The sequence below is a fragment of the Nomascus leucogenys genome, chromosome 24, assembly GCF_006542625.1.
Source record: "Nomascus leucogenys isolate Asia chromosome 24, Asia_NLE_v1, whole genome shotgun sequence".
In the NCBI taxonomy this organism is placed as follows: Eukaryota; Metazoa; Chordata; class Mammalia; order Primates; family Hylobatidae; genus Nomascus; species Nomascus leucogenys.
In genome coordinates this window covers 3,204,407-3,218,702 of record NC_044404.1, presented here as the reverse complement: position 1 = coordinate 3,218,702, position 14,296 = coordinate 3,204,407, and the positions used below count along the sequence as shown (strand labels likewise).

The following is a 14,296-nucleotide window of genomic DNA, read 5'->3' as shown; positions in this document are numbered from 1 at the left end:
CTGCTCTGCCTGGGATGCAAACTCCCACAGCTGAAACATTCTTTTGTAAACATGAATTTTGGCTTGGAAAAAACTCATTTCCACAGTGCACGTGTCAGTCCCAACCAGAAATTAGTTTCCAATAAAGCAAAACTCCCTGTCACCACAGCAGCAGATGGCTCCGAAGAAGTGGAGCCTTTTCATCAGGTTCAACTTTGAAACTTCCACCACCGCCATCACCAGCACCACTGTGTCATGCTGATAACTAGAGGACAGGCGGGACAAGGTATGTTTGTTGGAGGTGAACACGCTTCTTTGTCTTGAGAGTCTTGAGTGGCCAGTCCCCTTCCAGGCCCTCGGCTGGCAGGCAGATGTCGGGGGAGCTGTCAGGCAGGAGGGGATTGGCGGTCAGGCTTCCTGACAAGTGGAGGCACCTGCCACGTGCCCAGAGCAGAGGTCACCCCAGTGCCTTTCTCTGTGGACTTATCCCTGGCTGTAGGTCACAGGGGCCTGCCCCACTGCCCCCTCCTCAGTGGTGACATGGGAGGATGGGAGATTAATCCAGAGCAGCAGATAAACCGGAGAGGAAGAGCCCCCAGGAGGACAACTGTGACACGTTGTGCTGCCTCTGCGTCCCCAAAGCACCAGGCCCAGAGGCCCTGCTTTCTGCCCTATGGCACTGGCCTGGGGCCCTGTCCTCTTCCCTGGTGGCCAGGGGTAAACGAGGCCCACTGGGGTGGCTAAGACCAAAGGGGATGGGGGCCCCCCAGCTTCGGTGCTGCAGGCTGGAGCCAGGCTCAGCCAGCCCCGAGGTCCCCTGCAGGCCCGTGCCTCCTACCCTTGGGCCACCTGCAGCGAGAGCTTCCCAAGCAGCCGCACCAGCCAGGCAGTGCACGTGTCCCGGGTGTGGGCCACTCGAGACCCCTCCCTGCTCCTGCTTGGCTCTGCCCCTCTTGGGCCCAGTGGCCAGGGCACCTGCATGGGGGAGCCAGGAGGAGCCGGAAGGATGCTGAAGAGCCCAGCAAAGCTCTAGTGTTTGGCTTCCCAGGAGTAGGGCTGGGTCCTCCCTCCCAGAAAGTCCCCTGTTCTGGGGCAGCAGCCGTACACAGGTGTCCCTCACATGGTCCTCCAGGACAGGGCAGGGGCCTGAGGTTCCCAGGCTCTGCTCAAGGGACCCAGGCAGGGAAGGAGATGGGTTCCAGGGGCTTGGAGCCCATCCAGAAGCCGGCCGGTCCCGTGGCAGGAGGGCACTGGACCATGTGGGGGCCGTAGAGGACGAGGAGGCAGGAACCACCCCCGGGTCCAACAGCGGAACCCTGGAGTTGGGGACCAGAGAGGGGAAGGGAGAAGAAGGAGCAAGAACACCCCCACCCCCACCCCCAGCATGGCACAGAGAGCTGAGCAAACACTTGTCATCAAGGGCCTTTCTCCTCTGTCTCTTTTTGTTTTTTGCGACAGAGTCTTGCTGTGTCACCCAAGCTGGAATACAGTGGTGTGATCTTGGCTCACCACAACCTCTGCCTCCTAGGCTCAAGTGGTTTTCGTGCCTCAGCCTCCCAAGTAGCTGGGATTAAAGGTGTGTCCCACCATGCCCGGCTAATTTTTGTATTTTTAGTAGAGATGGGGTTTCTGCATGTTGGCCAGGCTGGTCTCAAACTCCTGGCCTCAAGTGATCCTCCTAACTTGGCCTCCCAAAGTGCTGGGATTGCAGGCTTGAGCCACCACACCTGGCCTGTTTTTTTTTTTTTTTTTTTTTTGAGTTGGGGTCTGAAGTGCAGTGGCACGATCTTGGCTCACTGCAGCCTCCAACTCCCTGGGCTCAGGTGATCCTCCCACTTTAGCCCCCCAAGTAGGTGGGGCCGCAGGCACATGCCACCATGCCCAGCTAATTTATTTATAGAGACAAGGTCTTGCCATGTTGTCCAGGCTGGTCTCAAACTCCTGGGCTGAAGCAATCTGCCTGCCTGGGCCTCCCCAAGTCCTAGAATTACAGGCATGAGCCAATGGGCCTAGCCTTTTCTCCTGTCTTGGGAGGCTGGGACCAGTCTTCCTGGAAGTACCCAAGGCCCTCCTGCAGACCATGGTGACATTTCCAGGAAAGACCCAGAAGCTCGGAGCTGAAACCAGGGCAGCCAGGACTGTCGGAGAGCCCGGGACACTGGCTGTTTGAGAGCGCTTGGTCAGCTGGCACCTGCCATGTGGTGGACGTGGGACTGCGGAGACCCCACAGCTGGGCTTCTCTCGCCTGAGAGCAGGCCCAGCCACAGGTCACCTCCCACAGGGCCCCCTGAGACCACACTGCCTGCAGCAGCTCCCCCAGGCCCCCCTCCCCCTGCCTGGGCAGCACTCAGCGCTGCATCTCCATCTGCTCACTCAAGTCGCAGGGCCTGGGGGTTGGTGCCTCCATCTTGTTCTGCTGGGGGCCTCCAGCATCTAGAGCAGGAACGTGTGCTGAAGAAAACCACTCATGCAGGGAGAGGGGGACCTCCCCAGTCCAGGCCCTGCTGCTGACCCCTTCCCCGAACACCAACCCTGGCCTCCAGGCTAGGGCCACTTGAAGGACGGTGGGCCACTCGGGTGGCCTGGGTTCGGGGCTGGGCCCCACAGCTGAGTTCTGGAGGGAGGGCACAGACTACTGGGGGCTGGGAGGGGCCAGGTGAGGGGTAGGAACAGTCAGGGAGCCCTGCAGGAGGAGTGCCCAGCATAGCCCCAAAGCTGGTGGCGCTGGGCAGGGCAGAAACTGCCAAGGAGTCCCAGAGCCCTAAGTGGCATCTGGCGAGCGCCCCTGACTCTGATCTCTGTAGACCCCACTCCTTCCGTGAGGGTGGCAGCCACTCCAGGGCCCAGCGGGGCCGAGGGAGAGGCAAGTGGCCTGGGCCCATGGGGCACTGGGCACAGCCAGGTGTGGCACGAGGGTGCCTGGGCGGCTGCTGCCACCACGTGGCCGACTTTGAGGTCGCAGAGCCCGGGGTCCAGGCAGGAAAGCCCCTCAGCTGACCCCAGGGCCCTGGCCCAGGCTCCTGAGGCCCAAGTGAGCCACCTGGACTTTGTCACTTCGCCTCTGGTTTCTTGGTTAAGGAGTTTGAGTTCCCCGCCTTTTGTAAAGAAACGGTGGTGGCGATGGCGGATTTCAAGCTTTATTTACTCCTGGAGTGGTCCTGGGAGGAGAGGCGGCTCCGCAAAGCCGGAAACGGGGGCGGGAGCTGTTGGGTGCAGCCGGGAGGAGGCAGGGCTGGGGCGGGCCGGGCAGCCATCGGGGTAACGGAGGGGGCTCCGGCCCAGGGGCTGCCTGGACGGGAAAGGGGACACGGGCGGGGCTCCCCCACCTGGGCCCCCACCCTCACGCCAGGCCCCCCTGTGCGGTGCAGGACGAAGGAACCCTGGCCTCAGCTTCCCTACAGGCTGGGATCAGGGACCCTGGTGTTCCGACTGTCTCGGAAGGGGGCGGCCTCACTGTAGAGGTCTGGAGGCGGGGCCTGGATGGGCGAGGGCGGAGCTTGCGCTCACTTCCGCCTGGCGCGGGCTTGGATGGAGGCGGCGCGGAGGCCGCGGCTGGGGCTGAGCCGTCGGAGGCCGCCTCCGGCAGGCGGGTGAGGCCGGGGGCTGGGCAGGGGCGCGGCCGGTTTTCCCGCTCCCACGTGCTTCCCGGCGCCCCCGCGGGCCTCCCGCTCTCTTCTCCCCCTGGGGAGGGCTCCCCGCCCCCGGGCCCGGCCCCCACGCCCGTCGCCCCACCCCGCGCCGCCATTCAGCGCCCGCCTTGAGCCCCCACCCCACCCCGAGCTTCCCCCGAGCTTCCCCCGCGCCGCCCCAGGCCCTCCCGCGCCTCTCCCATCATCGCGTCTCCCCTGAGCACCCCCCATCTAACCCTCTATCTTCCCCAGGCCCTCCGCAATCTCCCCAACCATCGCCTCTTCTCGCTGAGGACGCCACATTTCCACCCACCCCCACCGCCCCTCTGCCCCTAGTACCCCTCCTCTCCCCACTGTCTGCCCCAGCAGCCCTTCCCCCAACCCTGCCCGTCACCTCCCCCACCATCGAATTTCCCTCCAGTACCCATCTCCCCGATCTCTCTGCCCCAGGCCCTCCCGGGTCTCCCCCACCATAGCGTTTCCCCCGCTGAGTACCCCCTGTCTCCCTTCTCTGTCTGCCCCAGGCCTTCTGGCAGCCGCCCCTGGTTTCTCCTGGGGGGTGATGAGCGAGAACGGCTCTGGGCCGAGCTGCTGCGCACGGTGAGCCCAGAGCTGATCCTGGACCACGAGGTGCCTCCACTGCCCGCCTTCCCTGGACAGGTGTGCACACCGGGCCCATCGTAGCGGTGGAGGGGTTTCCAGGGCGGGAGCCACCGCTGGGCAAGGCCCAACAACTCTGTGTTGCAGGAGCCCAGGTGCGGCCCGGAGCCCACTGAAGTCTTCACTGTCGGACCCAAGACCTTTTCCTGGACACCCTTTCCGCCGGACCTGTGGGGCCCGGGCCGCTCCTACCGGCTGCTTCGCGGGACAGGAGGGCACCTGGAATCCCCCGCCAGGTCCCTGCCACAGCGCCCGGCACCTGATCCCTGCAGGGCCCCCAGGGTGGAGCAGCAGCCGTCTGTGGAGGGTGCTGCGGCCCTGCGCAGCTGCCCCATGTGCCAGAAGGAGTTCGCCCCCAGGTGAGTGGGTCACCCCTGCGCCCCGCCCGATTATCCATCCGTGTTTGGAAACCACAGCTGTTTAGAAGGTCAAGAGGTGGCGGAGCTCAGCGCTGGCTTTTAAAGCCCTGTTTCACACGTGGAAAGGTGGCCCAGTGCTGTGGCCTGGCATGTCCAGGTGGCTGTCTGTCACGGGTCTGGGGTCCACCTGCTTTCCGTGCTCTGGGGGCAGGGCAGGCTGGGGGCCCACAGGCAGCACAGAAGGAAGGCTGGGATCACTGGCCCCGGGTCCACCTGGCCGTCCTGGAAGCTGGTGGCACCAGCGTCCCCAGGCCCAGAGCACGGGAACACCTTCCCGAGAGTGGGTCATGGGTTTTAAAAATGAAGATCATCCTTTTTGTCAGGAGATGCTTTTAAAGGGTTTTTTTTTTTTTTTTTTTTTTTTTTGAGACGGAGTCTCGCTCTGTCGCCCAGGCTGGAGTGCAGTGGCGCGACCTCAGCTCACTGCAAGCTCCGCCTCCCGGGTTCACGCCATTCTCCTGCCTCAGCCTCTCCGCGTAGCTGGGACTACAGGCGCCCCCCACCACGCCCGGCTAATTTTTTGTATTTTTTAGTAGAGACGGGGTTTCACCGTGGTCTCGATCTCCTGACCTCGTGATCTGCCCGCCTCGGCCTCCCAAAGTGCTGGGATTACAAGCGTGAGCCACCGCGCCCGGCAGGAGATGCTTTTTCTTATTTTTGAAGCCCAATGTATATTTTTATATATTTTTTAAGTAAAGAGGAATGGAACCCAGTTTTGCTAAGAAGATAACCCGAACTGTCCAGTGCCTGGCCTCGTGTCTGGCGACCTCTGGGCCCTCGGCCTCCGGAGCAGGTACTGGGGCTGGGGTGGTGTGAATGATGCTGGTTCGTAACTTTTGGTTGAGTTAATGGGTGGCAGGTTTCAGGTCTTATATGGCCTGGAGACCAGGTCCTTCAGTCATGCTTGATGCCCCTGGTCTTCTAGAAGCAAAAACAACTCGGGAATGCGAAGGGACTGGAGTCCAAAGTTAGCAGCCAACAATGACAACAGCAGCAAAAGAAAAGGCTGGGCGCAGTGGCTCATGCCTGTAATCCCAGCACTTTGGGAGGCCGAGGCGGGCGGATCACGAGGTCAAGAGTTTGAGACCAGGAGTTTGAGGTCAATATAGTGAAACCCCATCTCTACTAAAAATATAAAAAATTAGCCAGGCGTATTGGTGGGCGCCTGTAGTCCCAGCTACTCGGGAGGCTGAGGCAGGAGAATTGCTTGAACCCGGAAGGCGGAGGTTGCAGTGAGCTGAGATTGAGCCACTGTACTTCAGCCTGGGCAACAGAGTGAGACTCCGTCTCAAAAAAAAAAAGAAAAACACAAAATGACTGAATTAGTTATCACAATCTGCAGCAGAAAACCTGTACAGGCAGTTCTTCCGGCGAGCCAGCACTCATCCAGAGAGGAGAAATGCCCTGGAAACAGGCTTCTCCAAAATGGGGCGCTTTATGGAAGCAAGCCCTTCGGGGCCTGGGGTTGGGGTGAGCCCCACGGCACCCCCAGCACCCCACCTGCATGTCACACATGAACAGCACAGGGAGGGGCCTGGTGACGCATGAGTGGGGCTTGGTGGGTGAGCAGTGCAAGGGGCCAGGGCCCAGGACAAAGCGCCCCAGGCCTCCCGGCAGTGCCCAGAGCCTGCAGCAGGACCAGAGCCTTTTTCAGAAACATTTCCAGGTCCAGCCGTTGCTGCATATGCCTCTTCCTGGGACTGGCGTTTTGTGATGGTCGTAAACTACAGTGCTGTCCCACACGCTAATTCAGCTGAGGCAGGGGATTTTTTTTTTAATAGTGAAGACTTCTTGATTCCTACCCATCAAAAGAAATCCAGGGGGCTGGGCACAGTTGCTCACACCTGTAATCCCGGCACTTTGGGAGGCTGAGGCAGGTGGGTTGCTGGAGCCCAGGAGATTGAGACCAGCCTGGGCAACATAGCAAGATCCCATCTTTACACGCCTGGGCATGGTGGCGTGTGCCTGTGGTCCTAGCTACTCTGGAGGCTGAAGTGGGAGGATTCCCTTGAGCCAGGAATTGGAGGCTGTAGTGAATTATGATTGCACCACTGCACTCCAGCCTGGGTGACAGAGTAAGACCCTGAATCTAAAAAAAAAAAAAAAAAGTCCACGGACAGAAGGTACTGTTGGGAGCCCTGGGGAGAAATCCATGCTCTTGGCTGAAGCTCTGAGATCCTTGTTGCTGTCAGGGCGCTGCCCCCCGCCCCCCAGGGAGGGGCTTTTGTCTTTGCATCACCTGCTTTTCCAGATAGTCTAAAAAAAGACTCCTGAAGACAAGGACGTTCACGAGGAAAAAGCTGCCGTTTTGAGCTTTTTAAGCAGTTGCTGAAAGCTTGGCAGACTGCCTCGATTTTTCCTAAGTAGGTGTCAGGGAAGTCAGGTCCAGGCCTTGGTGTGTCTGGAATGCTTCAAGCACATTCGAACACTTGATTGTAAGGGAGAGCCGGTACTTTGGAACCGGAACTCACCTGAGGCTGTGGCCACGGCATGGGCAGGCTAGCTGGGGGACAAGCCCCATATCTTTGGGAACAAGGGTTTGCACAGCCACCCTGGGATGCCCTGGGACCCCTGACCGCACAGGACCCCAGCAGGGAGGCTGCCTGGATTGGAGGGTCTGGTCTAACAGCCGGACTTGGTCTTGAACTGTCGCCCTGTCCCGCACAGGCGCCTGCTGAGCCTGGAGCCCTGGCAGAGGCGGGTCTGAGGAGTGGAGCTGCCGGGAGCCCTCCCATTTCTCATGGCCTTGGTGTTCTCTGGGTCACCCAGAAGACCGTCAAATGCTGGATTTGACAAACTATGTAGAATGTTCTTTGTGTCTTTAAGATCCTCTTGGCCGGGCGCAGTGGCTCACGCTTGTAATCCCAGCACTTTGGGAGGCTGAGGCGGGCGGATCACGAGGTCAGGAGATCGAGACCACGGTGAAAGCCTGTCTCTACTAAAAAAAAAAATACAAAGAATTAGCCGGGCGTGGTGGCGGGCGCCTGTAGTCCCAGCTACTCAGAGAGGCTGAGGCGGGAGAATGGCGTGAACCCGGGAGGCGGAGCTTGCAGTGAGCCGAGATCACGCCCCTGTGCTCCAGCCTGGGTGACAGAGCGAGACTCCGTCTCAAAAAAAAAAAAAAAAAATCCTCTTGTGGTCCTATTTGGACATTTTGTGCATTTTCAGACACCTGCGGGCCACGTGGGTGAATGGGAAGCTGGGCACCTGGTGAGGGGTGAGGCTGTTGAGAGGCGGAGCTGCGTTTTGTCTCTGTTGATGCGGCAAGGCTCTGGGTTGGTCATTGGGATTTTTTTTTTTTTTTGAGACGGAGTCTTGCTCTGTCGCCCAGGCTGGAGTGCAGTGGCATGATCTCGGCTCACTGCAACATCTGCCTCCCAGGTCCAAGCGATTCTCCTGCCTCAGCCTCCTGAGTAGCTGGGATTACAGGCGCCACCATGCCTGGCTAATTTTTGTATTTTTCGTAGAGACGGGGTTTTACCACGTTGGTCAGGCTGGTCTTGAACTGACCTCAGGTGATCCGCCCACCTCGGCCTCCCAAAGTGCTGGGATTACAGGTGTGAGCCGCCGCGCCCGGCTGGTCGTTGGGATTTTAACAGCCCTGAGGCCCCTCACGCTGCCAGGTGCCAGCCCACCCTGCAGCCCTGCTCCCCTGCCCACACGCAGAAGCCCCCAGAGCCTTCTGGACCGAGGCCCCACTGTCCTGCAGCCGGGCTGGCCCGTCCACACCGCAGGGCCTGGTCGTGTCTGCTCAGTAGCCGAAGCCTCACGGACAGGGCAGATCAGGCCGGGACAAAGCTCTTCCGCTGCAGGCAGGGGACACTGCCTGGAAACCCCGGGACAAGATGACCTCGGTTCAGATCTTAGGACCTTCTGGCAGCCTTAGAGAACGCTTGTGGAGGGAGGGGCTGGTTCCCAGGATGGGCAGAAGCTGGAAAGTCTCAGACTGAGTGACCCTCGGGGGCTTCAGAAGGCACTGGGTGGGCTCTGCCAGAATGAGAAGGCAGCTGATGGCCGCTACAGCCGGCCCCGGGAGTGGGGGTCCAGCTATGGTCTGGAGAGGGGGACTTGAGGGTTGCAGTGGCCACACAGACGGGGCACAGGAGCCACAGGAAGGGACACAGCAGAGCCCAAGGGCAAAACGGCGCTCCGTGGACTGGTCTGAGGGCAGAGGCTGTAGGGGACCGAGGGGCGGTGTGGCTGACAGGTGGACAGAGGGACACGTGTCCTGTGGACTTGGCCGCTCAGTGGGGGTGTGCCCCCAGCAGTGGTGTGTGAGGGATGGTCACTCTGATGGGACACTGACCACTTGGCCTCCAGCAAGATCTAGGCCCAAGTCTAGGCTGAAGCTGCCCCCTCAGCCCCGGGACATCGTCCCCAGCAGCTCTGCTGAGCCCGCCAGCTCCGGCACTCTCAGAGAGTCATGGCCGGAACTCGACTGTCCTGGCTTCCAGGGGCCACGCCTTGGCCAGGCCTGGTGATGGTCATTTCCAGCCGCTCCAGTTGAGCTGATGGGGCCACATGAGGCCGGGGATAGAAGGTGGCTGCGCTCAGACACCCCTCCCGGCCCCACTGGATGCCCAGGACGCTGACCTGCAGGCCTCGGATAGGTTTTCTCCTGCCACCCCTGCCTGGCCGGCCACCATCCCAGCGCCAGCGCCCTCCTGAGAGGTGCAGGGGCCGCGTGGGGCCTCCCAGAGTGGCAGGTTGAGAGCCTGCACGCCGGTGACTGTGTCCTTCTCCGTGGTGAGGCTTGGTCCCTCCTCGTCAAAAACACAAATTCTCTGACATGAGCTGCACATCCACTGCCCAGCCATGTTTACTTTTCTGCCTCCTGTAGACGCAGCGGCGGCGGCTCTCCCTGGCAGGCCACCCGCCGTCCTGCCTTTTCTCCGGGTCAGGCCGCCTGTCCACCGGCTCCCTTGGTCTGCTGGGCTCCACGATGAGCGCGTTCTCAAGCTGAGCAGGCGCCAAAATCCCACAGAGGGGCTTGTTCAGACACAGCTTCCCCACCCCCAGCTCGGACGCAGGGGCCTGGCTGAGAACCTCCGGCCTGGCGTGGCCTCCTCACGGGCAGAGTGTGGAGACACCACTGGCGGTTAATGTGGTCTGCCGGGCGCATTAGCCCCTGGAGTGGCCCCAGCCCTTGTTTGTGACCAGCCGGATCCTCTCCAGCGGCAGGAGCAGAGAGGGCCCGGAGGTCCAGACGGTGCTGTCTGCGGCCAGCATGCCGCGGAGGTGGCCGAGTGAGTGTGACTCCTCCCTTGCAGGCTGACCCAGCTGGATGTTGACAGCCACCTGGCACAGTGCTTGGCTGAAAGCACAGAAGACGTGATATGGTGAGCGCCATCCTTAGAGCCCTGCGCAGTGTGTGATGCCCGGACACGCTCTCCCCCGCCAGAAGCCCCGCCTCTCGGCTCCCCCGCATGCGCATTAAAGCAGGGTGGGCGCCTGTCTGTCTCTCTTCCTGTTGTGTTGAAACATCTGCTTCTCTTCTTTCTGACGTTTGGTTTAGGGCAGATTCACTGCAGTGAAATCAGAACCAGACACAGCCCCGGGCGGGTAAGCTGACCCCTTTCACCTGGCGCCCCCACTGTGGACAGCGGATGGGCTGAGGGTGCTCGTTTTCCTAATTTTGTGGACAGGCGTGGTTAGCTCATGTGCAGTCACGGTTTTTGTTTTTTTTTTTTTGAGACAGAGTCTTGCCCTGTCGCCCAGGCTGGAGTGCAGTGGTGCAGTCACGGCTCATTGCAGCCTCAGACTCCTGGGCTTGATTCGCCTCCCACCTCAGCCTCCTGAATAGCTGGGACTACAGGCACGCGTCACCACACCCAGCTACTTTTAGCATTTTTTGTTCAGATGGAGGGGTCTTGCCGTGTTGCCCAGGCTGGTCTCAAACTCCTGGGCCCAAGCGATCCTCCTGCCTTGGCTTCCTGAAGTGCTGGGATTACAGGCGGGAGCCACCGCACCCGGTCGGTCGCGTTTTTTTGTTTGTTTTTGTTTTTGAGATGGAGTCTCTCTCTGTCGCCTAGGCTGGAGTGCAGTGGCGGAATCTCGGCTCATTGCAAACTCTTGTCTCCCGGGGTCACGCCATTCTGCCTCAGCCTCCCGAGTAGCTAGGAGTACAGGCACCCGCCGCCACGCCCGGCTAATTTTTTGTATTTTTAGTAGAGACGGGATTTCACCATGTTAGCCAGGATGGTCTCGATCTCCTGACCTCGTGATCCGCCCGCCTCGGCCTCCCAAAGTGCTGGGATTACAAGCGTGAGCCACCGCGTTCCACCATGAGTCGTGTTTTAATTCCCCAAAATCAACTTGCAGCTGCAGCTAGTTATGAAAAGGAAAGGCTCCTGCCACCGTGTGCTTCGGGCTGTGGGCCTGTAACTCCCCAATCCCTAGGTTGAAATCTTCACAAGGCGAGGCCTCTGCCGGGACAGGAGGTCAGGGCGGTGCCTCTCGCTGGGATTAGTGCCCCATAATGGTGACCCTGGGGAGTCCCTTGCTCCTTCTACCATGTGGGACACAGGCCAGAAGAGGGCCGTCCTCTGGAGCGGGAGAGTCTGGTTGAAGCCCCAGGTCTGTGGTCATCTGTTCGGGCTGCGGGAGCTGAGACTCCCCGGGGGGGGGCTCCAGGGCCTCACCATTCGCCAGGGGTTTTGAGGTAGCTTCTCCTGAAATCGGGAGTTTCTGGGGAAGGACAGCAGCAGTGGGCATCTGGTTCACCCAGACCCGTCAGCCACTGTCTGCCTGGGCTCACGGTGTGAGTGGAGCACGGAGAGCAGCATCTTCAGGGAGCTTCCTGTCCACTGCTGTTCAGCCCCCAGGTTCTGGAGAGCCAGGCTCTGCAGGCTCAGCCCTGACCCCCGTTTGTGGTGGCCGAGGGAACAGATCTGGGGGCAGACGTGGTGTGAACACCCAAGATGAACACCCAGACGTCTGTATTTTCCTTTCAATCATGGCCTCAGATAGGCCGCAAAAAACATGGAGCCATAAATGCAGATCACTAAGGGAAAGAAAATGCTACACACTGTGATTCCAACCCTAGGGTGTTCCGGAAAAGGCAACACCGTGAGGACCAAAAACATCAGAGGGTGCAGGGGCAAGGAAGGCACAGGCGGAGCACAGGTGGTCTCCAGGGTGTGGGCTCCTCTGCATGGCCCCACGGTGGTGAATCCACACTGTCACGCGCCTGTCCACACCCACGGGACTGACGGTGCCCTGGGCGAGCTCGGCGGGAACTCTGGGCTTGGGGCGATGACAAGGGCAGGCCCAGCAGCTGTGAGCAGTGTGCCCTGTGGTGGGGGAGGCTGGGCAGGGGCAGGACGGGGCAGGGCAGGGGCATGGGGACTCTGCTGCACCTTCTGCTCATTTTGCTGGGAGCCTAAAATTGCCCTGATATAGGCCTACTTAAGAAAATGGCTTCAGGCCGGGCGCGGTGGCTCACGCCTGTAATCCCAGAACTTTGGGAAGCCGAGACAGGTGGATCACCTGAGGTCAGGAGTTCAAGACCAGCCTGGCAAACATGGTGAAACCCCGTCTCTACTAAAAATACAAAAATTAGCCGGGTGTGGGGTAGGTGCCTGTAATCCCAGCTACTGGGGAGGCTGAGGCAGGAGAATTGCTTAAACCCAGAAGGTGGAGGTTGCAGTGAGCCAAGATCTCGCCACTGCACTCCAGCCTAGGCGACAGAGCAAGACTCTGTATCAAAAAAAAAAAAAAAAAAAAAAAAAAAAAAAAAAAAAAAAATGGCTTCAAAAACCTTTGCTTCTTGGAAACACCTACTTTTAATGAAAATAATAATGTGAACATTTTCATTAAAGTCTTTAATGGATGTGCAAGACTTTGACCCTGGCCGTCGAGGGTGAGTGTCACCCACGGGAGAGCCGGCCAGCCACGGGCTCCATGGGCAGTTGCCCTGCCCCGCGCCCACGCAGGCCCACCGTGCAGCCCCCAAGTCACCAGAGTTTTCAGGAACCACTTTCAAAAGACACACAGTCGTGACCGGAGCCATTGGCAAATATCAGGATTTTTCAAACCACACTTCAGTACATCCTTCACTTTAATTTATAAAACCAATTACTGAATATAAAAGTCTCTCCTCTGATGAGCACAACATTACTCACACATTGTGTACAAGAACAGCCAAACGGGTAACCGGCAAGCTATTGGCAACACGGCAGTATTTAGGTAAGTGCCTTAAATATTTAACAAATCAAGGAGGCTCATGGAAAGCAGTTCGCTTGTTAACCACTTCCGGGATACACTGGGGGTCTCCCACTCAAGGTGGGGGTCCCGGCAGTCCCGCTCCCCCGGCAGGTGTGACTTCAGCGGCCGCAGGCTGGGCCTCGCCACCTGGGCATCCCCACGCTGGTCTGGGACACCTGTGTGAGACCCAGGTCGGCTCCTGGACTCTGCCCTGGGGTTTCTAACTTGCCGTCTTTGGAGTTGAGTCTCAACAGCTAAGGTTGGGAGTGTGGCTGAAACCCGTCTCCACATTCCACCTAGAAGCCTGAGCTGGGGGACGGGCAGGTGTCCAGGGTCTCGGGCCGGGGGGACGGGCTGGCAGTATGCCCAGCGCTGGCATTCTTGTCCTAGCACCTGGGGCTTGGGTGTGAATCCACCATGTCATGCTGAGCGCCAGGCACGGAGCGGCACCCTGAGAAACCTGAGTGTGTAGGGTGGGCTACGCTCACCTGCTGGGTATGACCTTGAGGCAAGGCAAGGCGCGGCACAGACCTCCTAACTTGCGGTTTTCCCTATCTTCCCCAAGCCACCAGCTGCACAGTGGGGTGGAGCGGCCTGAGTCATGGAGGCCTGGGGTCTCTGCGCCTGGCCAAGAGGGCTGCGTGGCAATTTCCACACCTGTGCATCAGGCCCCACTCAGAGGCATGAGGTGGTGCGACCCCCTCTCCCAGGGAGCTCAAAAGACGCTCTGCCCCACCTGACACCTGGCAGCTGGCAGACCTGCCTCTAGGAAGCCTCCGCTCTGGACAGCTGTGCCTTCACCTGAGGGGTGGGAGGACGGAGAGCGCGGGTGCGTTCCCAGGGACAGGAGGTCTGCGCCGCTGGGAAGAGTGCCTGTGTTTCTGGGTGTCTGTGTTTCTGGGTGCCTGTGTTTCTGGATGTCTGTAGGGTCATCGTTTTGAACTTTAAGGCTGGGTCTGTCACACATACGTCTTTCATTTTCCCTAACTCAGTGCTGTGTGACAGATAAGAATATTTTCCAAAAATCAAATGCGTCACACGAGGCATCGTGCAGGCACTGCTTAGTGTGGTCAGAAATGGATTTGTGCAGATTTAGTGTTCAGTTTTTTCTTTTTTGGTCTATTGTGCTTTGGTGAGCCACGTTTTAGAATCTCTATGATCCAATTTCCCCCATCGGTCCAGTGAGCTGGCTGGCCCAGCTGCCATCTGCTTAAGGTGTCACTTCACCCTAGACCACAGCGGCTGGGCACACGCTCTGCAGGAAGAACAACAGGAACTTACTGGGGTTTTTAGGAAACGGTGCGAGTTTGTACAATTCTTGATTGCGGTGTGTCCCCAGGCACTTAAACTCCCGCCCCCACCTGTGTCCTGCTGGCTCCTAAACTGCCCCCCTACGTGTGGGTT

The 14,296-nt window shown here is 59.5% G+C and overlaps 1 protein-coding gene across 2 annotated transcripts; it reads left to right on the top strand.

Moving 5' to 3' along the window:
- The first annotated feature begins 3,450 nt into the window (after nucleotides 1-3,450).
- FAAP20 (FA core complex associated protein 20) lies at nucleotides 3,451-14,275 on the top strand. 2 transcript variants are annotated; one of them, XM_030805765.1, is made up of 6 exons: nucleotides 3,451-3,569; nucleotides 4,133-4,268; nucleotides 4,356-4,627; nucleotides 9,958-10,026; nucleotides 10,203-10,249; nucleotides 14,232-14,275. In XM_030805765.1, exons 1-5 carry the CDS (start codon nucleotides 3,460-3,462, stop codon nucleotides 10,219-10,221), a joined length of 606 nt encoding a protein of 201 aa, XP_030661625.1. In that variant the 5' UTR covers nucleotides 3,451-3,459; the 3' UTR covers nucleotides 10,222-10,249; nucleotides 14,232-14,275. The 2 variants fall into 2 exon arrangements, with proteins under 2 accessions (XP_030661625.1, XP_004092222.3); XM_004092174.3 differs by lacking the exons at nucleotides 10,203-10,249; nucleotides 14,232-14,275 and having other exon boundaries at nucleotides 3,457-3,569; nucleotides 9,958-10,168.
- The last annotated feature ends 21 nt before the right edge of the window (nucleotides 14,276-14,296 follow it).

Excerpts from the sequence above, each read along its gene's own strand:
- FAAP20 (XM_030805765.1), top strand. The coding sequence starts at position 3,460 with ATGGGCGAGGGCGGAGCTTGCGCTCACTTCCGCCTGGCGCGGGCTTGG. Across the intron at positions 3,570-4,132 it reads AGGCCGCCTCCGGCAGGCGG|GCCTTCTGGCAGCCGCCCCT; the intron begins GTGAGGCCGGGG and ends TGTCTGCCCCAG. Across the intron at positions 4,269-4,355 it reads TGCCCGCCTTCCCTGGACAG|GAGCCCAGGTGCGGCCCGGA; the intron begins GTGTGCACACCG and ends TCTGTGTTGCAG.